Raw genomic sequence first — 19,345 nt, forward strand, 5'->3', positions numbered from 1 at the left:
GAGATACCAAAAACCTTCACACACCTTTCCAGTAACTTTATTGTATCAAAACGACCCCCTCCCATTTGATGACACAGCTTCATTCTCCGTAAATTCTGTGTGCCCCCCCCCAAGATCCAGTGTCTCTCCAAAGAGCTGTTGGACTCTTTGTGAGGCTGCGTTACCTCCCTCCCTCCCCTCAAATGTTTCCGTCCCAAATTCAGTCTGTCTTAAAACTCTTGGGGTGGGGGTGGGGGCAATATGGGCACAAAACTTCCTTGGCCTTTGCTCAGAAGGCCCTATCCCAGGGGGTCAAAGAAGAGCGGCATTCCTAGATGCAGAGAGGGGGCCTTTGTGTCGCGAGTGGGAGCACAAAGGCTCCCGAGCCTGTAAACCCGGGCTTTCCTCAGAGAAGGTGAAATGGGGGCTTGTAGAAGCGAGGAGTAGAACCAGGAAGCTTATTTGCGAGCTCAGGATTCTTCATCCATGACGTCTAGAATGTTGCTCAGGAGAATTTTGAAAGTGGGACGTTCATCTGCTTTCTAAAAGCAAAGAAAAGAGGGAGTGTTACAGTGGCTGGAATCCCGAACCCGAGGGAATGCAATGAGCGAGCAGCCGCTACCGACTCTGTGCCCGGTAGCATACCCCGGCGATGGATCACAAAAGAAAAGGAAAAAGCAGCTCTCCGGATAATCTGGGCACTTTCCATCTTTACTATCTCCGGTTATTTGTGTGATAAGAACAATTTGCAAAGTAAACTGGCAAACTTATCAACGAAAACTGAGGACAAGTTCGTTACATAATGACAAGGCATTGTCGTTTTAGAGCCTCCGAGGAAAAAGAGCTACCCAGTAAGTTTCAGTGGTTGGCAGAACAGGACTCCTGCAAGCTGTGATCATTTTTAGTTTGGTTTCAAATGCCGTTTCTTTCCTCCCGAAGCCAAAGTTAGCAAAACCACAGGGTGCACTGCTGGGCAGGGATCCTGAGCACTAGGGACCTTTTGCTAGCACAGTCTGGCCTCCAGACTAAGGCTCTTTCTGATAGCCATGATCCATAAGCCCCTGAGGAATTTCATGATTCAGGGAACATTCATGCCACAATGGCCTAAACGTGTCAGACCAAAAGGTCATCAATTTCTTAGTCCTTCGGATCTCAAACCTAGTTGAGTATCAGAATTTCCCGGGAAGTTAAAAAATAAACTTCTGGATGCCACTTTATATATACCTAATCATAATTTCAGGGAAAGAGACATAGTTTTTAAAAATGTCTATTTATTGAGGCCTACACTGTGGCGTAGTGGGTAAAGCTGCCACCAATATTGCCAGTATCCCAGATGGGCGCCAGTTCAACTCCCAGCTGCTCCACTTCCAATCCAGCTCTCTGCTATGGTCTGGGAAAGCAGTACAAGATGGCCCAAGTCCTTGGGCCCCTGCACCAGCGTGGGAGACCCAGAAGAAGCTCCTGGCTCCTGGCTTCACATCAGCTCAGCTCCAGCTATTGTGGCCATTTGGGGAGTGAACCAGCGGATAGAAAAACTTTCTCTCTGCCTCTGCCTCTCTGTAACTCTGCCTTTCAAATAAATAAATAAATCTTTTAAAAAAGTCTATTTATTTATGGGAGGGAGGGAGGTGGGGGGAGAGAGGGGAAGAAAGAGAGAGGGAAGGAGAGGAAAAAAGGGAAGGGAGGGAGAGAGGAAGAGGAGGGAGAGAGAAAAGAAGGGGGAGCGAGAGCCAGGCACCAAAAACTGGGAATGCAATCCACGTCTCCCAGATGCGTGGCATAAACCCATTTAATTGAGTCAGATCTCGCAGAGTCAGCACTGATGGGAAACCCATGTCAGGAGCCAGAACCAGGATATGGGACATGGAATCTTAACTGCTAGACTGAACACCTGTTTCCAAGTAATCTGTATTTTTAAAGAGTTCTTCAGGTATCCTGATGTCCATTCGAGAGAGAAAGGAAATGGCTCCAAGGGGCTCTCCCTTTCCCCATGCTTTTCTTTCTTTCCCACATTTGCTCAAGGGAAAGGAGCCAAGCTCTGGCCCAGATGCTCACTGTCACCTCACTAGGAGGGCTCCAGATTCATGAGTGTCTTTGTTAGGCACTCCCTTTCCCCATTTCTGGCGGGACAGAACAAAGAGCTGAGCATTTATCACCACTAGAGATTTAGGCTGCCAAGTTAAGGTTGCCAGGGAGCTACTGAGAAGTGGAGATGGCACCTTGGGTAATAGTAGTGGCACTGGCTCCTTATTTCTAAAATATCATATACACCTGCATAGGCACCATAGCGAGAAACAAAAACAAAATAAAGCTACCCATTTCAATTGCCTCTGAAGCCTTATAGGGCATATTAAAAAGAAATCTCATAGGCAAATATCATATGTTTTCCCTGATCCGATGCAACTAATAGAACACCTGAAATGTAATGTACTTGAGCAAAACAGACATTTGGAGACTGGATCATTGTCTCTTACAGTGAGGAACAATCTTTTGTTTAGCTTTGCTTTATATTGTTTTGTTTTCTTTCTCTTCATACGATTTGCTGAACTCCTCTACTTAGAGTAGGGCTAACTACATGATCACTAAGTAAACTGATAATAGATCACTGTAAAAATTAAGAATGGGAATCCGAAAGGGAGGGGGGAAGGTTGGAATATGGATGGGAGTGAGGGGAAGCCCCACTGTGTCCCTAAATCTGTACATGTGAAATATATGAAACTTGTAAAACTTAAATAAAAAAATAAAAATTACAGAAGAAGCAAGTTCATTTAGGACCTCAGCTGGAAAAGTTTGGCATCTAGTAAAGTGGAAGAAAGGGCCAGTGATTTCCAAAGAAGTGAATGCAAACTTCAATGAGTTTTCTTTCCTTTTGAAATGTGCAGGCACTTGTCTGTGGGCCTCTGGCTGCCTGCTTATGCACACACCCCTTTCCCTAAAGCTGAGTTGGTATTGGGGTCTGCTGGTGACACCCTGGTGACAACTGGGCTGTACCTGGGAGAGCCGCCTGCCTTCAGATGAGTGGAGTACAGGCCACGGTCAGAGAATGTGTTCAGGTATCTGTCTGGGCCCAGCGAGCAGGCAGCCATGGAAAGCGGCAATCAGATGGGAAAGTCAGTTCAAGGAAAATGTAGGAGGTCATGATAAGAAACCTACCTCGTGCCAGCAGCTGTACATAATGGTATACACCCTCTCTGAAGCCAGGTGAGGCCTGTAGAGACGCAGGCCTTGGGCGATGTGTTCAGCGGTCTCACTGTTGGTAAATCTTTCATAGGGCATCTTCCCCAGGGAGTAGATTTCCCACATCAAAACCCCTAGAAAATGGGGGGAAAAAGAAATTAAAACACTTTACAGTCTTTTGAGGGTAGTACAGGTCCTTGAATTCCTAGATCAACCACAGAAATTAGAATCCACTGATTCCCTGCTCTGTGCTTTTTACATTTGTCCAGACTTCTGCTATGCTCCCAAGTACACTGGATGGTAATCAGAGCTCTACTAGACTATTAACTCTTGTGGAAGAGAGAACGAATCTTATTTGTCTTCGTAGCTAAAGGATGTGGTACATAATCAGGATTCAGAAGCTGTTGGAAACTGAATGAATTGTCTGTTTCCCTCAGTATATCGTTAAGTTCCAAGAAAGTGGGGATCATGTCCCGTTGACTGTTTTTATCCTCAGAAACCCTTGGGCTGCCTGACACACAGCAAGAACGCCCTATAGGTTAGGTGAATGAAAGCAAGAACAACCTCTCTGTGCAGGTTGCAAAATGAGAAATTCCCCCCTTGAATTCCTCCTCCTTTGGCCTGTGTGATCTACAAAATCTTACCCACTTACCAAAAGCCCAAATGTCAGATTTGCTGCTGAACTTGCTATACATGAGGACTTCTGGTGGAGACCACCGGACTGGAAACTTAGAGCCTACTGAGCTTGTGTATTCATCATCCAGGACGTACCTGCAAAGAATGCAGGACTTCTTACCAGTAGGTTTTGGAGAGCTTGAGATTTGCTTATATTTTCTTGACACAGTTACAAGAGCTGCACACATATACACTTACAGGCTTTCTCAAAAGGCTCTGCTGGCCAAGCTGTGTCTTTTACAACATGTTACTTTTAACAAACTTCCTGCTTTTGTTTCTTTTTAAAGTTTGTATTGATTTTCATTTATTTGAAAGGCAGAGAAACAGACAGCAGAGATCTGGTTCACTCCCCAAATGCCTACGACAGCTAGGTCTGAGCCTGAACGAAACCAGGAGCCCAGAACCTGGGATCGGTAATGGAGCTGGGACTCAAACCCAGACACTCCAGTATGGGGTGCGGGCACCCCAAGTGGTGTCTTAACTGCACCCAACACCCCCTTGTTTTTTACTTCTGATTTAGTTTCCCTAACCCACAATACGGTTACGGAAAGGATGGAGTGAAATAAGGTCTAATGTGTCTTCCCTTCCTCTTGGGGATTAGACTAAGCAAGCAGCTTCAAAGAGGGCTGGAGTAAAGTCAGCAAGATTAACAGATGAAGATAATAGGATTGGAGAAATCGGTTCAAAGGGGGGTGGGGAAGGTAAGGAGAGGGAAATAATAAGCAGATGAGAGAAGTAGCTTAATTCAGTGGAAGAAAAGGAATGGGAAAATGGTGGACAACACTAGAATGAGAAAAGAAGAAAAGAAGTAGATGAAAAAGTATAGCAATGACAAAACTGTACCATGCCTCATGTTTGTAGTAGGCCGATTTTTACTTTTAAAGGGAAAGATGCCAAAAGGCAGTCGCACCTGGACAGGCCGAAGTCAGACACTTTCACCACTCCTTGATCGTTTACTAAACAGTTTCGAGCTGCCTGTTGGTGCAATAGATACTGGTGAGACTCTGTTCCTGACGCACATACACACACACACAGGTTAAATTAAGGCACAAAGCTCTGTCCACTGGCAGAATAAAGCCAGGGATTCCTCATGGCTTCAACTAGAGACAGACACCTTCCCACCTAACAGGGGTGGTGGACTGAGAAACTTTGTTGCATTTCCGCCCTGTGGAAAACAGCCTGCTCTGTAAATCCAAGTAAAGCACTGAGCAAAACGATTTGATTCACATGGGCAGTTCTTTCACTGTTCACTGAAAGGCTGGGAGAGTTAAGGGGCCGGGGTGAGTTTGTTTGGTTTTTTTTACTTTTCTGCCAGTGAGTTTTAGGCAATCTGAGCGTTGGCTTGGCTAAAAACAAAACCAAAAACCCAGGGGCACAAACTCCTGTGCCTGCAAGAGCCAGACAGGTAAAGTGAAAGTTAAGAGGGACAGGCGGAGATTGTCAGAAATGAGGGCCCACGCCTGCTCCTCAGCTCCTGCTGACCGTGAACGTGGCTTGGGATAATATGGAGCCTGGGTTCCAAGATGGTCTAGATTTTCACAAGGAGCTAGAAATGCCAGGGGATTTTTAAAATGTGAAATGTTTCATTTAAGTGTTTGCTTATTAGAAAGCATTAAAAAATAAGTGTGCCAGATATACCCACAGGCCCCCAGTTTGTGATGCCAGTGTAACTAAATGATGCTCTATGCCAGAGGCATTCCCATTGGGAAGCACAGGGTTGCCCTTCTGCTCCAAGTCCAGAATGGTCACAGAAGGACCCTGCCATTTCCTCAGGGGTGGCAGGGGCAGAGGTGAGTGACTGCTGTCACTCACACCCTGGAAGGCCTCACAGAGTTTAGGCTGTGGATACCTGACTGGCTCACTCCTGGGGCAAAGGCATGCTTAACTTGGTGTTTTCTAGAAAACCCAACAGGTTGGCACCAGCCACCTTCCTTGGTAGCATATGGCATATCCTCCACTGCCGCCTCCACCCCTCAGCCCCTGGGCCCCAGGCTAGTCCTCCTGAGATCCCACCAGGTCTCGGTGAAGGAACTGCTTTGACTCCAGGTATTCCATGGCTTCGCAGACATCCTTGCACATCTCCAACAGCTGCTGAGTCTGGAAGCGATGGCGCATCTCTCTCAGGTAGTTCAGGAGGCAGCCGTTGGCCATGTACTCAGTGATGATGAAGATGGGGCGCTGCTTGGTGCACACACCATACAACTGCACCAGCTTCTCATGGGAAAGGTTCCTACAGGAGAGGCAAGGAACTAGTCTTCCCTTTTAGTTCTGAACAGTAGCCATAAAGGAGTGGGGGAGGAAAGGGGTTGGCCTTGGCCTAGAGCACCAGAAAAGGGACCGTAACAGTGAGTTTACTTTCCTCCTTCCCACCCCAAGCCCCAAAATTGCCTAAGATGTGGGGTGATCCGGGATTTGGAGCCCATCAATGAAACAGGAAACAAGTCTGGGGGGTGAAAGAACACCAATGCTAAATTAGAATTAGTCTTTTTTTCTAACGTCTCATTGGCTACATTTGCCCCCAAATGCTATTGTGATCATACATTACCACGACCAACACTATTCTCAACCAATATCTAGGACAAATAAATGATTATTTCAGCAGTTAGGACACCCACCAATCAGAGGTTGACCCCAGTCCCTGCTCCCAAATCTCACTGTAAGTCACCATAAACCACCCTGGCTTGTCCTGGGCATTTTTAGAGTCCAACATCTGGATTGAGAGTTGAATTTGGCTGTAACTCACATCATAACTTTGGCTTCTTCAATGAACTCATCCTCAGACATAGAGCCTTCTCTGATCATCTTGATGGCCACGTCATATCGGCCTCTCCACTTTCCATACTTCACTACCCCAAATTGTCCAGTCCCCAGCTCCTTCAAGAAGGTCAGGTCCTTTGGATCGATTTCCCATGATCCTAACAACAAAGTCATAGTGTGATTCTTTGGGGTTCATATATATGCAGTTCTTATCATATGTGAGAATCCTTACTGAAGTAGAAATAGGAAAAGTAGTAAAAAGGAAATTCTCAGGAATATTAATTTATTTTTGCTGAAGTAAATCTCAGGGACAGGGTTACTGGTTGGAGGAATCTAGAAATTTTAGGTACAAGTTGGCCAGAAAGTAAGAAAATAGACAACTTCCACAAATCCATTTATGATTATTTTAATGCTGCTAGTTAATAAACTCAGGAATGGTCTTGAAACTTTCTACTAGAATTAAAAATAAAAGAGAAAAAGACCCTCACCATCAACAAACCCCTTTATGAAGCTACATTTTTTGCAGTGCCAGTAGGAGCCACTAGAGGGAGAAAATCATTAAATAACTCTTGCTTGGTTCTGTCTTAACCTTCCTTGAGGCAGCTGAGGTAGGACAGTGACCCTCAAGGTCACTTGCTAAGGCAAGGTCTGTAAAGGTAGGCCTTGCAACTGGCCAGTTTACTCTACTGCAGAGAGATAAGCGGTTACCGTAGCCCAGGCCTGCAGTGGAAGGTGCGTTCTTGTTTTGTTGAGACACCGGATATTTGAGCCTGGATATGAGTCCTGTAACATACAGAGAGATCATGCTGTTGGTGCAGCACAGAGGATGGGATGCTTCCCACATCCTCACTTAAAGCCTCTCACTTTCAGTATGCATCTCTCTAGCATATTTTAAATCCCAGGAGATCTTTACAAACCCACATTTTTCTGGAAGTTTCTTCTCTCACAAAAGAGCTTTCAGAGACAAGATAAGAAAATACTATTGAAATACACCCCATCCCAACTGAATATATTCATACCTCCCAGCCCAGGCTTAACTCACATCCTGTCTTCTCAATGAAGCCTATCCCATATATGCATGCCAGGCTTTAGAATTTCTACACTACTCAGAAATGATGCTAACATGTATGTTCTTTGTGGACAGGGATCTTGACTCAGAATTTTCCTGCATTCTCCTTTAGAACAGAGGAAATTGCTTAGTACATAGCAGGAACTCAAAAAAACACTGTCTGACTGGTTCATCACCAGTCTCCTCTGTGTCTTTCCTTGGCACTGAGTTTCAGTAAGAAGTCAGCACCAATTTGGGTGTAAGGTTGGCCTTTGACCATCTCTTGACAGGACCCCTACCTGACTTTACAAGGATTTTACTTTCACAGCTCGTTCAACTGCCCTGTGAGGTATACGCTCCCCCTGGCCATCTTGTCCAGAATTGCTTCTCCTGGTGTTGTAGCATCCTTCTTCTTGGCTGCCCCCGGTACTCACCCGCAGAGTTATGCTGATGATAGTTAATGAGCTCGGGGATGGTGCTGAAAAGGTGCTTCTCAGCCAGGTAATACTGGCTCTGAGGCGTGGAGCACACAACATAATGGCGTATCACTCCTTGTGGGTCCCTAAAGAAGTGACTGCTTAGTCAGTGCCTTGGGAACAAGGGGCAGCAGGACCCAAGAGGTGAAGGGGGGTGAGTTTTGGGTTCAGGGGCTAGAGGAAGTAGGAGGGGCACACCATTAAGGAGCTGTTGGGAGAGCACCCTGTCCACGAACAGTAGTAGCACTCACCCTGTAGATTTAGCAAACACAGACACGGTGTATTTTCCAGCTTTGCTGGAGTCTCTGACAATAAAACCTCCTTCTTTCCCCTGAAACGACAAAAAAGAAGCTGAACATAGGAGGAAGTAGCATCCACATGGGCGTCCCGCTTGCCCGATCCTGAGGCAGAATAGAAACGATTCATGATTTTACTGCCAAGTTCCACGCTTGAGCTGTAGCTGCACTGATTGGGATACCGCAAAGTGGAATTGGTACCGCAGATGATGGCGCCCTTGACACTGCCTCGCCTGAAGGTGGAGTACAGAGCAAGCCCTCCATCCAGGATCCTCACTCACCGTGCAAAGGGAATGCCCTTTGCTCGTGGTCATGCACTCACCTCTTGCTTGAGCAGTTGCTCGGCTTGACTCCGAGTCATGTGTTTGGAATACCACCTGTGGGAGGAGAGTTCTTGAGCGGCTCTGGGGCCCCACTGAAGGCAGCTCAGAGGTCCGAGTGCTCTCCAGGGTTGGTCCCTGCCAGGGGTTCAATCACTGCACTCAAACTCTTTCTTGAGTGCCTGACAAATGCACATCACATGTTGTCCCTTTCCCAAACCCAGGTTGGCACTGCAGACTCACGGGAATGGTGCATAGAGGGCAAAGGTAGATAGCAGGGGTTTCAGGGGAGAGTTCAGGGACTGGGGCACTCAAAGTGAGTGCCATCAGGTTATCAACCCTTTTCTTTGAGTGTTATTCTTCTGGATTTGAGGGCATGGTGCCCTCCCAGCTCTCATAAGCAGAGGATGTTCAGGGTGAAGGCAAGACAAAGGCACTAACTTGGGGTGGTGGCATCACTGGACCAGTCGGCACTAATTTGAACATGTATCTTGAAATGAAAACAATTTTGTCAAATGGGTAGAAAAGTATATATTTTGTTCCTCGTGGAAGATTGTGTGCTGGGAGCACAAGCATACTCACTCATACATTTCTATGGAGTCTTCTGCTTCGGTGACATAGTTACTAGGAATGTAGCCTTCCTGCCTGTAAAGGAGACAACGTAGCAGATCGTCCAACACTTCCCCATCCTGGAGGAAACAGATTCATATGCCCACACTTCTGAGCTCAGAACCAATTCCAAACGGAAGCCTGTAAGTCACTCTTCTCTCTCAGAGGACCCCTTTTACCATGCATGGTTAGGCCCGTGAAGTGTGCAGCTTCTGCACACGTGGTGTTGGTTATCTGTGCACTACAACGGAGACTCAGAAAGGGGACAGAGGCCATGTGTAGAACTGCATACTGGGAAGTGCTTGGAAGGAGAGCATATTCTCTCTGGTGTCAGAAAAACCCTCTCTGATCAGGAGAGCGAGCAGGACAATTATGCTGCAGCATTTGGCATGTGTGTGGAGTGGGCGGGTACAAGGCTCAGGAAGGGCTGGCATGAACTCACCCGTTTTTATCCCGTGCTCGCCACCACGGTAAGTTGCTCTCCTCCAAGATAAAATACTCATCACCCTTGCGCAGTTGTAGGTCATTGGCATTCATCGGCATGTAATCATAAAGGGCTACCACCTTTTTCAGCTCACTTGTGGTGACTGGTGCTGCTGTTGGCTCAGGGGGCAGTGGCTTTTTCAAGATCTGTGTAGTAGTTAGGAGAAAAAGTAAGGAAGGTGGCTACATGGTAAGCACTCTCCTAACTCTTCCACTTACTAGTGACACCATTCTAACCCAAATCAAACGTAATGCAAGATTTATTCTACATTCCTTTAACACCATCTTTGGGCACTAAAGCGGGTGTTCTTAACCTGGGATGCACATGAAGATCACCTGGAGAGAGTTTAACACTCCTGAAGCTCAGGAAATTTCCCACGTGCCAGCTGTGTTGAGATCTCTGGGAGTGGGACCAGGCATCAGTCTGTTCAAAGCTCTCTGGGCAAAACCCACATACAGCCATACTCAGGAAATCTGCTTAGCTCTCAACTGGTAGGTGGAGCTAATAACTGACTTAACCTTGGCTTACTTGTTTGTAAAATAAATAGAATAATACCTGCCCTACCTCCTTATGATATATGAGAAAGGTCAAGGAAAAAAAAAACTCAAGTATGAAAGTAAAATGTTAGCAGTAGAATCTAAGTTTCGGGTATATGAGTGTTCAGGGTTAAATTCTTTCAACTTTATGTTTGAAAATACTTTTCACTTAAAAAGTAGGCTTTGTTTGAAACAGGTGGTTGAATTAAATGGTCACCAAAAACTATCTAACAGCCCTCTATCTTTCCGTTGAAGAGAAAGTTCTAATTAGAAGGAGAAATCTGTCTTGGCAAGAATACTGATGAACACTGCCTAGTTGCAGTGGAATTCCAGGACTCTGGTGTGTTTCGTTTTCATGGTTTGGTTGTAAGTTTCCACTTAAATACTAGCAGCACCCTATATCCCGGCATACCTGGTCCTCCTCAGGCGTTGGAGGAAGAGGCTTTTTTGTCTTTCTGTGAGAACTCCCTGGTTTTAAGCCTGCAAAACAAGAAGCCAGTGATGACAAGGAATGAATTTTAGGAAAGGGCCCAGAGATAGACTTGCTCAAGGACTGTGCTGAAGTGCACAGTGCCTTTAGGCAAGATAGAAAAAAAAAAAGTCCAAGTAGATAGAGTCCCCCAGGTCACATGTCTTAGAGAACAGATTACCATCTAAGATTTCCATTCCCAGTAATCGCCTCTGCCAGGTCTATCTGTGCAGTGGCCAAAATGTACAACCTTATGCTTTGTCCCCGGGTTTGGCACAGCCCCTTATTGAGAGTGAGTCAAAGGAGGAAGAAGTTGTATTGATCAGAGCTCTTACTTCCATTCCTGTTCTCCAAAATTTGGCAGCCCATAGCATTTTTGGCTGTCTGAGAGCAGCAGAGATACTGCCCATCGATCCAGAAGCAAGGGTGGTATTTCTGAACCAGATCACTGTTGTACCGGATTACTGTAGCAGAAGAGAAGACGGAGACATCATGACTGACACAGGGAATCCACCGTTTGCATGTTTTCCTCTCTGATGTGCTGAGCTCCAAACAACTGCCCCTCCCCAGCCACCCTGAAGAAAAACAGACCACAGGGCCAGTTGGCTCACATGATGAGCCCGCCTGCCTGTGCCCTGGCACTGGACACTTCCTGTCTGGTTCTTGCTAGCGGTCTGTCATCTCTGACCAACATGATAAGACTATCTGATGGCTCCAGGGCCCAACAGAAATATTATCTATATTTTCCCAGTAGCCATTATCTTTTTTTCTGTAAGGCAGGTGTTGATGATGGTGCTCATTTTCTAGATAAGGGAAACAATGTGCCCAAGACAAACTCTCACTCCAACTTGTATTTTATTTTCATTTTACTTTATTTATCTTATTTGAAAGGCAGAGAAACAAACATAACCAGAGACACACAGAGAGACCTCCTATCTGCTGGTTCACTCCCCAAATGCTTGCATCAGCTGTGGCTGGGCCAAGTTGAAGCCAGGAGCCTGGAACTCAATCTAGGTGATCTAGGTGTCCCACATGAGTGGCAAAGATCAGCTACTTGAATCATCAGTTGCTGCCTCTCAGAGTGCACATAAGCAGAAGCCTAAATGGAGAGTGGAACCCGAACCCAAACTTGGGCACTTCATTACGGGATGCTGTGTCCTAAGCTGAGACTTAACCAGTGTTCTGAATGCCTGCCCCTTACTCCAGCTTTAAAAAAATATTATTTATTTTAATCTACTTGAAAGGCAGATACACACAGAGACAGAGAGAAGGGAGATATCTTACATCCATTGAATCACTTTCCGAATGCCTGCAAACAGCCAGGGCTGGGCCAGGCCAATGCCAGAAGCTCAGAACTTCATCTGTGTCTCCCATGTGGATGGCAGGGGCCCAAGCACTCGGGACCATCATATTCTGCCTCCCAGAATGCATTAGCTGGAAGCTGGACCGGAAAAGCACACAGTAGCCAGAACACAAACTGGGCTTCCAATATGTGATGCAGGTGCTCCAAGTGGCAGCTTAACTTGATGCACCACTATGCCTGCTCCTACCTCCAACTTTTTTTTTTTGACAGGCAGAGTGGATAGTGAGAGAGAGAGAGAGACAGAGAGAAGGGTCTTCCTTTTTGCCGTTGGTTCACCCTCCAATGGCCGCTGTGGCCAGCGCATCTCGCTGATCCGAAGCCAGGAGCCAGGTGCTTCTCCTGGTCTCCCATGCGGGTGCAGGGTCCAAGGACTTGGGCCATCCTCCACTGCCTTCCCAGGCCATAGCAGAGAGCTGGCCTGGAAGAGGGGCAACCAGGATAGAATCCGGCGCCCCAACTGGGACTAGAACCCAGTGTGCCGGCACCACAAGACGGAGGATTAGCCTGTTAAGCCACGGCGCCAGCCTCTACCTCCAACTTTTAACATAGCAATTTCCCAGTTCCCTGAGCGATCTTTTAGGAACATTTGCCTTAGTGAGAACTTCTGTATTGGGCTGTCTATATTCATAGAACAGTCAATAGAGCTGAGCCCAGGGGGAGAAATGAAAATAATTCTGTCCAGTCTTTCTAAGACTCCTGAGCTGGGCTGAGCCCATTGCCAGAGATAAAGGCAGCAGCTCCATTTCCCTCACAGAGTCATGACACTCAAAAGAGCTCCCAGAAGCCAAAGTATTTTTGCAAAGAGTAGATTGCAGCTAGGATGAATTAGTACCACTGTTACTAATACTATGGCATCTTGGGGCTGGCACTGTGGCACTTGGGCCCTGCCTGTGGTGCTGGCATCCCATACAGGCACTGGTTCAAGTCCTGGTTGTTCCTCTTCTGATCCAGCTCTCTGCTTGTAGCCTGGGAAAGCAGTGGAAGATGGCCCAAGTGTATGGGTCCCTGCACCTGCATGGAAGACCTGGAAGAATCTCCTGGCTCCTGGTTTTGGAAGCTCTGGCTGTTGCGTCATTTGGGGAGTGAACCAGTGGATGGAAGACTTTTCTCTCTGTGTCTCCCTCTCTCTGTAACTCTACCTCTCAAGAAAATAAATAAAATCTTTAAAAAAAAAACACTGTGGCATCTTGAGAATTTTATTAGGAAGTGAATGAGAAAAGTCATCCAGAGCTCATGGTGTCAGATACTAGGAGAAGGGGCCAGCATTGTGGCATAGCGGGTAATGCTACTGCCTGTGACACCAGCATCCCAAATGGGCAGAAGTTCGAGTTCTGGCTACTTCTGATCCAGCTCCCTGCTAATGTGCCTGGGAAAGCAGCAGATGGCCCATGTGATTGGGCCCCTGCACTCACGTGGGAGACTTTGATGAAGCTCCTGGCTCGTGGCTTCTGCCTGGCCCAGCCCCAGTCATTGTGGCCATCTGGGGAGTGAACCAGCGGATGGAAGATTTCTCTCTCTCTCTCTCTCTCTCTCTCTCTCTTTAGGTAACACTGGATTTCAAAATAAATTTTACAATCCTAGAAAGATACTGGGAGAAGCCAAGACAATGGAAACAACTGACTGTAGTGAGCACCAGGGCAAGAACAGGCACATTTGAGTACATACGTATGTCAGCAGTTATTGCAAAGAATCACGCATAACTTAAAAAAAAGAGAGACGAAAACAAAACCCCAAAAATTTCCACTGTAGAAACAGCTCAAGTCCTTCTCTCCAGTAGATAATTAGACGTGAGCAACAGGGGAGGGGCCCACAAGCCCAGCTCCAGGGGTCGATCCAGGGACCCTGTTCTCTGCTGGGCTCCACTCAAGACAGCTCATGCTGCGGTTTCACCTGTTAAAGTGTGCGAGCTGAGCCGAGGTGCAGCTATGATGGCCACCAGGACCTCAGACCCGGAGCTCTGGGCCAAACCCCCTGGCGCTCTCACCTACCAACCAGTGTTACAGGCCCTAGAATGCCACCCAGCCTGCTCTGCTGGGCAGACTCTCTCTTGGTGTATCTGTGTCTGTGTCTGTGTCTGTGTCTGTGTCTGTGTCTGTGTGGCTTTTACCCTCCACATGTGCAGACAGCCCAGAGGTATGCCACTCCCAGCTGTCAATCAAATGTCAGTCATGAGCCACAGGGCCCTGTTATCAGCAGTTAAAACCCCTCACACTGTAGGGACAAGGCCCCAACGCAGAGAAGAGTGCCACGTGCTCTCTCCACTGGCTTGCTGGTCATACTCCACTCACGTAAGATTGTTGGGGAAGGACTAGAAACTTCTGGTGGCCAGGTGCAGTTTGTACTAAGTGAATGAAATTGCTGTCTTTAAAAACTATTTGGGGGCCAGCACTGTGGTGCAGTAGGTTAAGCCTCCGCCTGCAGTGCCAGCATCCCATATGGGTGCCAGTTCTAGTCCAGGCTACTCCTCTTCCGATCCAGCTCTCTGTTATGTCCTGGAAAGGCAACAGAAGATGGCCCAGGCACTTGGGCCCCTGAACCCGCGTGGGAGACCCGGAAGAAGCTCCTGGCACATGGCTTCAGATTCGTGCAGTTCTGGCTGCTATGGCCAATTGGGGAGTGAACCAGCATATAGAAGACCTCTCTCTCTCTCTCTCTCTCTCTCTCTCTCTCTCTCTCCTCTCTGCTTCTTAATTCTGCCTTTCAAATAAATAAATAAATAAATCTTTAAAGAAAACCTACTACTTGATGCTTTTCTTAATGTGGATTTGGAGACTTGTAACCACTCTCCCCTGTTCCCCTCAGCCCTCTTCCCATTTCTCCAGTACTCTTCTTCACTATTACCAAGGGCAGGGTGGTGGGAGCTGTTCAGACCTAGTGAAGACTATAAGAGGCTGCATGGTCTATAGAGAAGTTCAGGTTTTCAGAATAAATTTATCTGAGAGGAAGAGAGATGGGGGTTGGTGGCGTGGTCACTCGCATGCGCAGGTTCACTCCCAAAGACTGGGTGAGGCCAAAGCTTGTACTGCAAACTCAATCTGGTCTCCCACATGGGTGGCAGGGACCCAACTACTTGAGACATCCCAACTGCCTCCCGGGGTGCAGATCAGCAGGAAGCTGGAGTCAAGAGCTAGGACTTGAACCCACATCTCTGATATGGAGTGTGGATGTTCCATCTATGGCTTAGCCTCTAGGCCAAGTGCCTGCCCCTGGAGAACTTTAAGGCAATAATAAAGTCCATCACAAGTGTGTCTGTCTCTTTTTATACCAGGCACTGATGATTCTAAACAATGTCACTACTACGCTTTCCTGCCAGGACTGCTTGCTCCCACTACTTCCACCTCTGCCACCTATCCCCCATGCCACGCCCCTTCACTCAGGGATTTAAAGACCCTTGGACGTCCTCTGGACACCAGTTGACAACTAGTGGCTCTGATAAACTGAGCTAATATACTAATGAAGGGGAAAAAACATTCCTGCCCTTCCCACCCCCAGCACACTCAGTAAGAACCCTCCCTGCATTCCAAAATATTGCCTGCCTTTAAGAGGTGCCTCCTTTTGTTGTCTCATCCAGAGCTGGTATTTCCAGCTAATTTAGAGAGGATTGCAAAAGCAGGGTATCCAAGTGGGAGGGCTAGGGGAGACCGCTTGCTTCACGAATGCACAGGGCCAGCCCTGTCTGGGAAGCGCGAATGGTTGGCTCACATTCTGCAAGCACTTTAGGGGTTGGTCTCTTCTGTCCAAGTTTATCAGGATAATGTCTCAAATTGTTTCAGACAGCCATGAGTCATTCCTTCCCACGTTGGTCGGTCATTGTTTTGTCAATGCCTTTCTTTCATTAATTCTGGTGGTGTGAGGCAATTTATTTGCTGATTTTTAAAGTGCAATTAGGATAGCTTCTTTTAGCTCGACCAAATTAAGAGTCAAGGATGCATATGGACAAAGATCCATGGTGCTGCAACACAGAAGTGCTCACTTCCATGTTCAAAGTAATGGAAGGGGAGAGCCTGTGGCTAAGTATATACTTCCTTTGCATGGAGAATGCCATTAAGAAAACTTGGCACCTAGATAAGAGGTACTTGAGACTCTATTTTAAAAATTGAGGTATAATTTACACCTAGTAAAGTGCACAGATCCAAGGTATACAGCGAATCCCATTTGTCTGTACTATTTAACCTACATTCAGATCCAGGACCTCAGAAGGCTCCCTCATGCCTCTTCATGGTCAATACCACCGGAGGTAGCCAGTATACTGATGAGTTCTCCTTTCCTTGTTAGTGATTTACAATTGATACATTTTACCCCAAAGCAGGATAACATCACTAAAATGGGATTTTATGGCTCCAGAATAGCTCACTACTGGCATTGCTAGCACCTGGGGCTGTCCTGGGCTTGTTAGGACTTGAATCTAAATCTCCCAGAAATCATGGAATTTTTTGGAAGGTGCCAACTTTTTGGCTCTTGTCATCTGCCCTGGGCAGGTTCAACAAGATATATACCCAGGTGGAATAAAGGGGCAAAAATGCCTTCCGTGAAACATAAGGGAAGAGAAGGCAAAATCGGACACAGCCACAGTCCTAACTCACGCTACTGACCCAGCAGAAGGGTGGTGTTTCTGTTTGTTTTTGCTTTACTTTTAGCTTGCTGTAATTTTACTCAGCTAATAAACTTCAATAGCGGCACATAAGCAACATGATAAGCTTAACGTCTGAGTTGACAAGTCAGGCTTAGAAGCTGGCTATCCCTATCCTCGGTCATGACTCACACCTTGAATCTAGTGGTGGGTCGAGCCAAATCTTTGTTGGACTACACCACAACTGGTTTTAAAGTTCATATTTGAAGCGTGAAGGAGCTACTAACAAACATCCCATACTCTTTTTCCCTCAGCCAGTTGGCCTCATTTTCCCCTATGTACAAATTCAACCCCAGCCATCCATCAGTGTGGAGCCCAAGTTGTCAGTGGTTGCTTACTCCCACAGAAAGATCACATCACAAAATGATGTACTGCTCCATTTCAACATGCAAAGCGTTGTATGAGACACCGTGGCAGGGCCGGTGCTGTGGCGCAGCGGGTTAACACCTTGGCCTGAAGTGTCGACACCCCATATGGGCGCAAGTTCAAGGCCTGGCTGCTCCAGCTTCTGATCCAGCTCTCTGCTATGGCCTGGGAAAGCAGTGGAAGATGGTCCAAGTTCTTGGGCCTCTGCACCCGCGTGGGAAACTCGGAAGAAGCTCCTGGCTCCTGGCTTCGGATCAGAACAGTGCTGGCTGTTGTGGCCATCCAGGGAGTGAACCAGCAGATGGAAGACCTCTCTCTCTCTCTCTCTCTCTCTCTGCCTCTCCTTCTCTCTCTCTTTAACTCTGCCTTTAAAATAAATAAGTCTTTAAAAAAAAAGAAAGGAAGGAGTATAAATATTTGAAGATATTTCAAAAAGTTTATGGAGATGGGCCAGCATTGTGATGCAGCAGGTTAAGCTGCCACTTGCAACAGGGGCACCCCACGTCAGAGTGCAGGTTTGCATCTCCGCTGCTCTGCTTCTGACCTAGCTCCCTGTTAATGTGCCTGGGAAGGTGATAGATAATGGCCCAAGTGCCTGGACCCCTGCCACCCATGTGGGAGACCATGATGGAGTTCCTGGCTCCTGGTTTTAGACTGGCCCAGCCCTGGGCTGTTGTGGTCATCTGGGGGAATGAACCAGTGGATGGAAGATCTCTCTCTTTCTCTCTCTCTGTAATTCTGCCTTGCAAATAAATAAATAAATAATTTTTTAAAAGTTGTTTGTTTTGGTACTAAGCATTTTTTTTTAAATCCATGCACAGGTTTGGTTTTTTTTTTTTTTTGCCAGGCAGAGTGGATAGTGAGAGAGAGAGAGACAGAGAAAGGTCTTCCTTTTTGGCGTTGGTTCACCCTCCAATGGCCGCTGCAGCCGGCGCATCTCGCTGATCCGAAGCCAGGAGCCAGGTGCTTCTCCTGGTCTCCCATGCGGGTGCAGGGCCCAAGCACTTGGACCATCCTCCACTGCCTTCCTGGGCCATAGCAGAGAGCTGGCCTGGAAGAGGGGCAACCGGGATAGAATCCGGTGCCCCAACCGGGACTAGAACCCTGTGTGCCGGCGCTGCAAGGTGGAGGATTAGCCTGTTAAGCCACGGCGCCAGCCACACAGGTTTTCATAATATCCATTCTCATGAAGTTTTTTATTATGCTCCACACAAAAGCATTTCAAAATGTTTTACATCAAAATAAACTTATTTTTAATTAAATTTTCCACAAACTTTTTAATGTATTCATGTATACACCCACCAGAGCTCAATCTCAGTCTCTGCAAATATTTACATGGCTTAAAAATGGCATATCATTTCAGGGCACGAGTCTTGAGTCTATGTTCAGAGCCTGACCCTGTCACTAACTGAGTGCCCTCAGACAAGGTACTTAACCTGTTTGTACCTCAGTGTTCTTATCTGTGATGTGGGAATGTTGAAAATAACTGCCATATATGGTTAATGTGAAGAATAAACATTCTATATATAGAATGTAGAGAAGGGCCTGGACCATAATAAGCACTATTGAACAGTTTGCTCACTTTGTACCCTCAGAGCTAAAGTAGACCCCTTACCTCAAAATATGTACCCTCAAAAGAACTGAACTGTGTGGTGCAGGATACCACCTATTTGTAATAGTCAACATGGCCTTACTCTAGAATGTTTTGCAATCAACATAATGTGAAATTTCTAGGCTTGGAAACCAAGTGCCATAAAACTGTGCAATGAGCTTGGGCTTTGGGGTCATACAGACTCAGGGATATGGTAAGAATCCAGGCTGTGAGGGCTGGCACTGTGGCATAGAGGGTAAAGCTGCAGCCTACAGCACCAGCATCCCATATGGACGCTGGATGGGTCTCACTTCTGGTCCAGCTCCATGCTAATGCATCTGGGAAAGCAGCAGAAGATGGCCCAAGGGGGAGACCCAGAGGAAGCTTCTGGCTCCTGGCCTTGGATCGGCCCAGCTCCAGCTGTTGCAGCCATTTGGGGAATGAACCAGCAGATGGAAGATCTCTCTCTCACTCTCTCTCTCACTCTCTCTCTCACTCTCTCTCTGTAATGCTGCCTTTCAAATACATAAATAAATCTTTTTAAAAAAATCTAGGCTGTGTTATGCAAT

General features: G+C 46.8%; 1 protein-coding gene across 1 annotated transcript in view; it reads right to left on the reverse strand.

Annotated features, from left to right (window-relative positions):
- Nucleotides 1–379: 379 nt before the first annotated feature.
- The window catches only part of BTK (Bruton tyrosine kinase), a 39,122-nt gene continuing 20,156 nt past the window's right edge, over nt 380–19,345 (reverse strand). Inside the window, exons 6-19 of the mRNA XM_062183266.1 lie at nt 11,162–11,290; nt 10,770–10,837; nt 9,780–9,967; nt 9,311–9,373; nt 8,731–8,785; nt 8,364–8,443; nt 8,071–8,198; nt 7,297–7,371; nt 6,575–6,746; nt 5,845–6,061; nt 4,742–4,806; nt 3,809–3,927; nt 3,133–3,290; nt 380–521 (exon numbers count right to left, since the gene is read on the reverse strand). Coding sequence (XP_062039250.1) covers nt 450–521; nt 3,133–3,290; nt 3,809–3,927; nt 4,742–4,806; nt 5,845–6,061; nt 6,575–6,746; nt 7,297–7,371; nt 8,071–8,198; nt 8,364–8,443; nt 8,731–8,785; nt 9,311–9,373; nt 9,780–9,967; nt 10,770–10,837; nt 11,162–11,290 — 1,589 coding nt within the window. The 3' untranslated portion in view covers nt 380–449. The remainder of the gene's footprint in view (nt 522–3,132; nt 3,291–3,808; nt 3,928–4,741; nt 4,807–5,844; nt 6,062–6,574; nt 6,747–7,296; nt 7,372–8,070; nt 8,199–8,363; nt 8,444–8,730; nt 8,786–9,310; nt 9,374–9,779; nt 9,968–10,769; nt 10,838–11,161; nt 11,291–19,345) is intronic.

The sequence above is a fragment of the Lepus europaeus genome, chromosome X, assembly GCF_033115175.1.
Source record: "Lepus europaeus isolate LE1 chromosome X, mLepTim1.pri, whole genome shotgun sequence".
NCBI classification, from domain to species: Eukaryota; Metazoa; Chordata; class Mammalia; order Lagomorpha; family Leporidae; genus Lepus; species Lepus europaeus.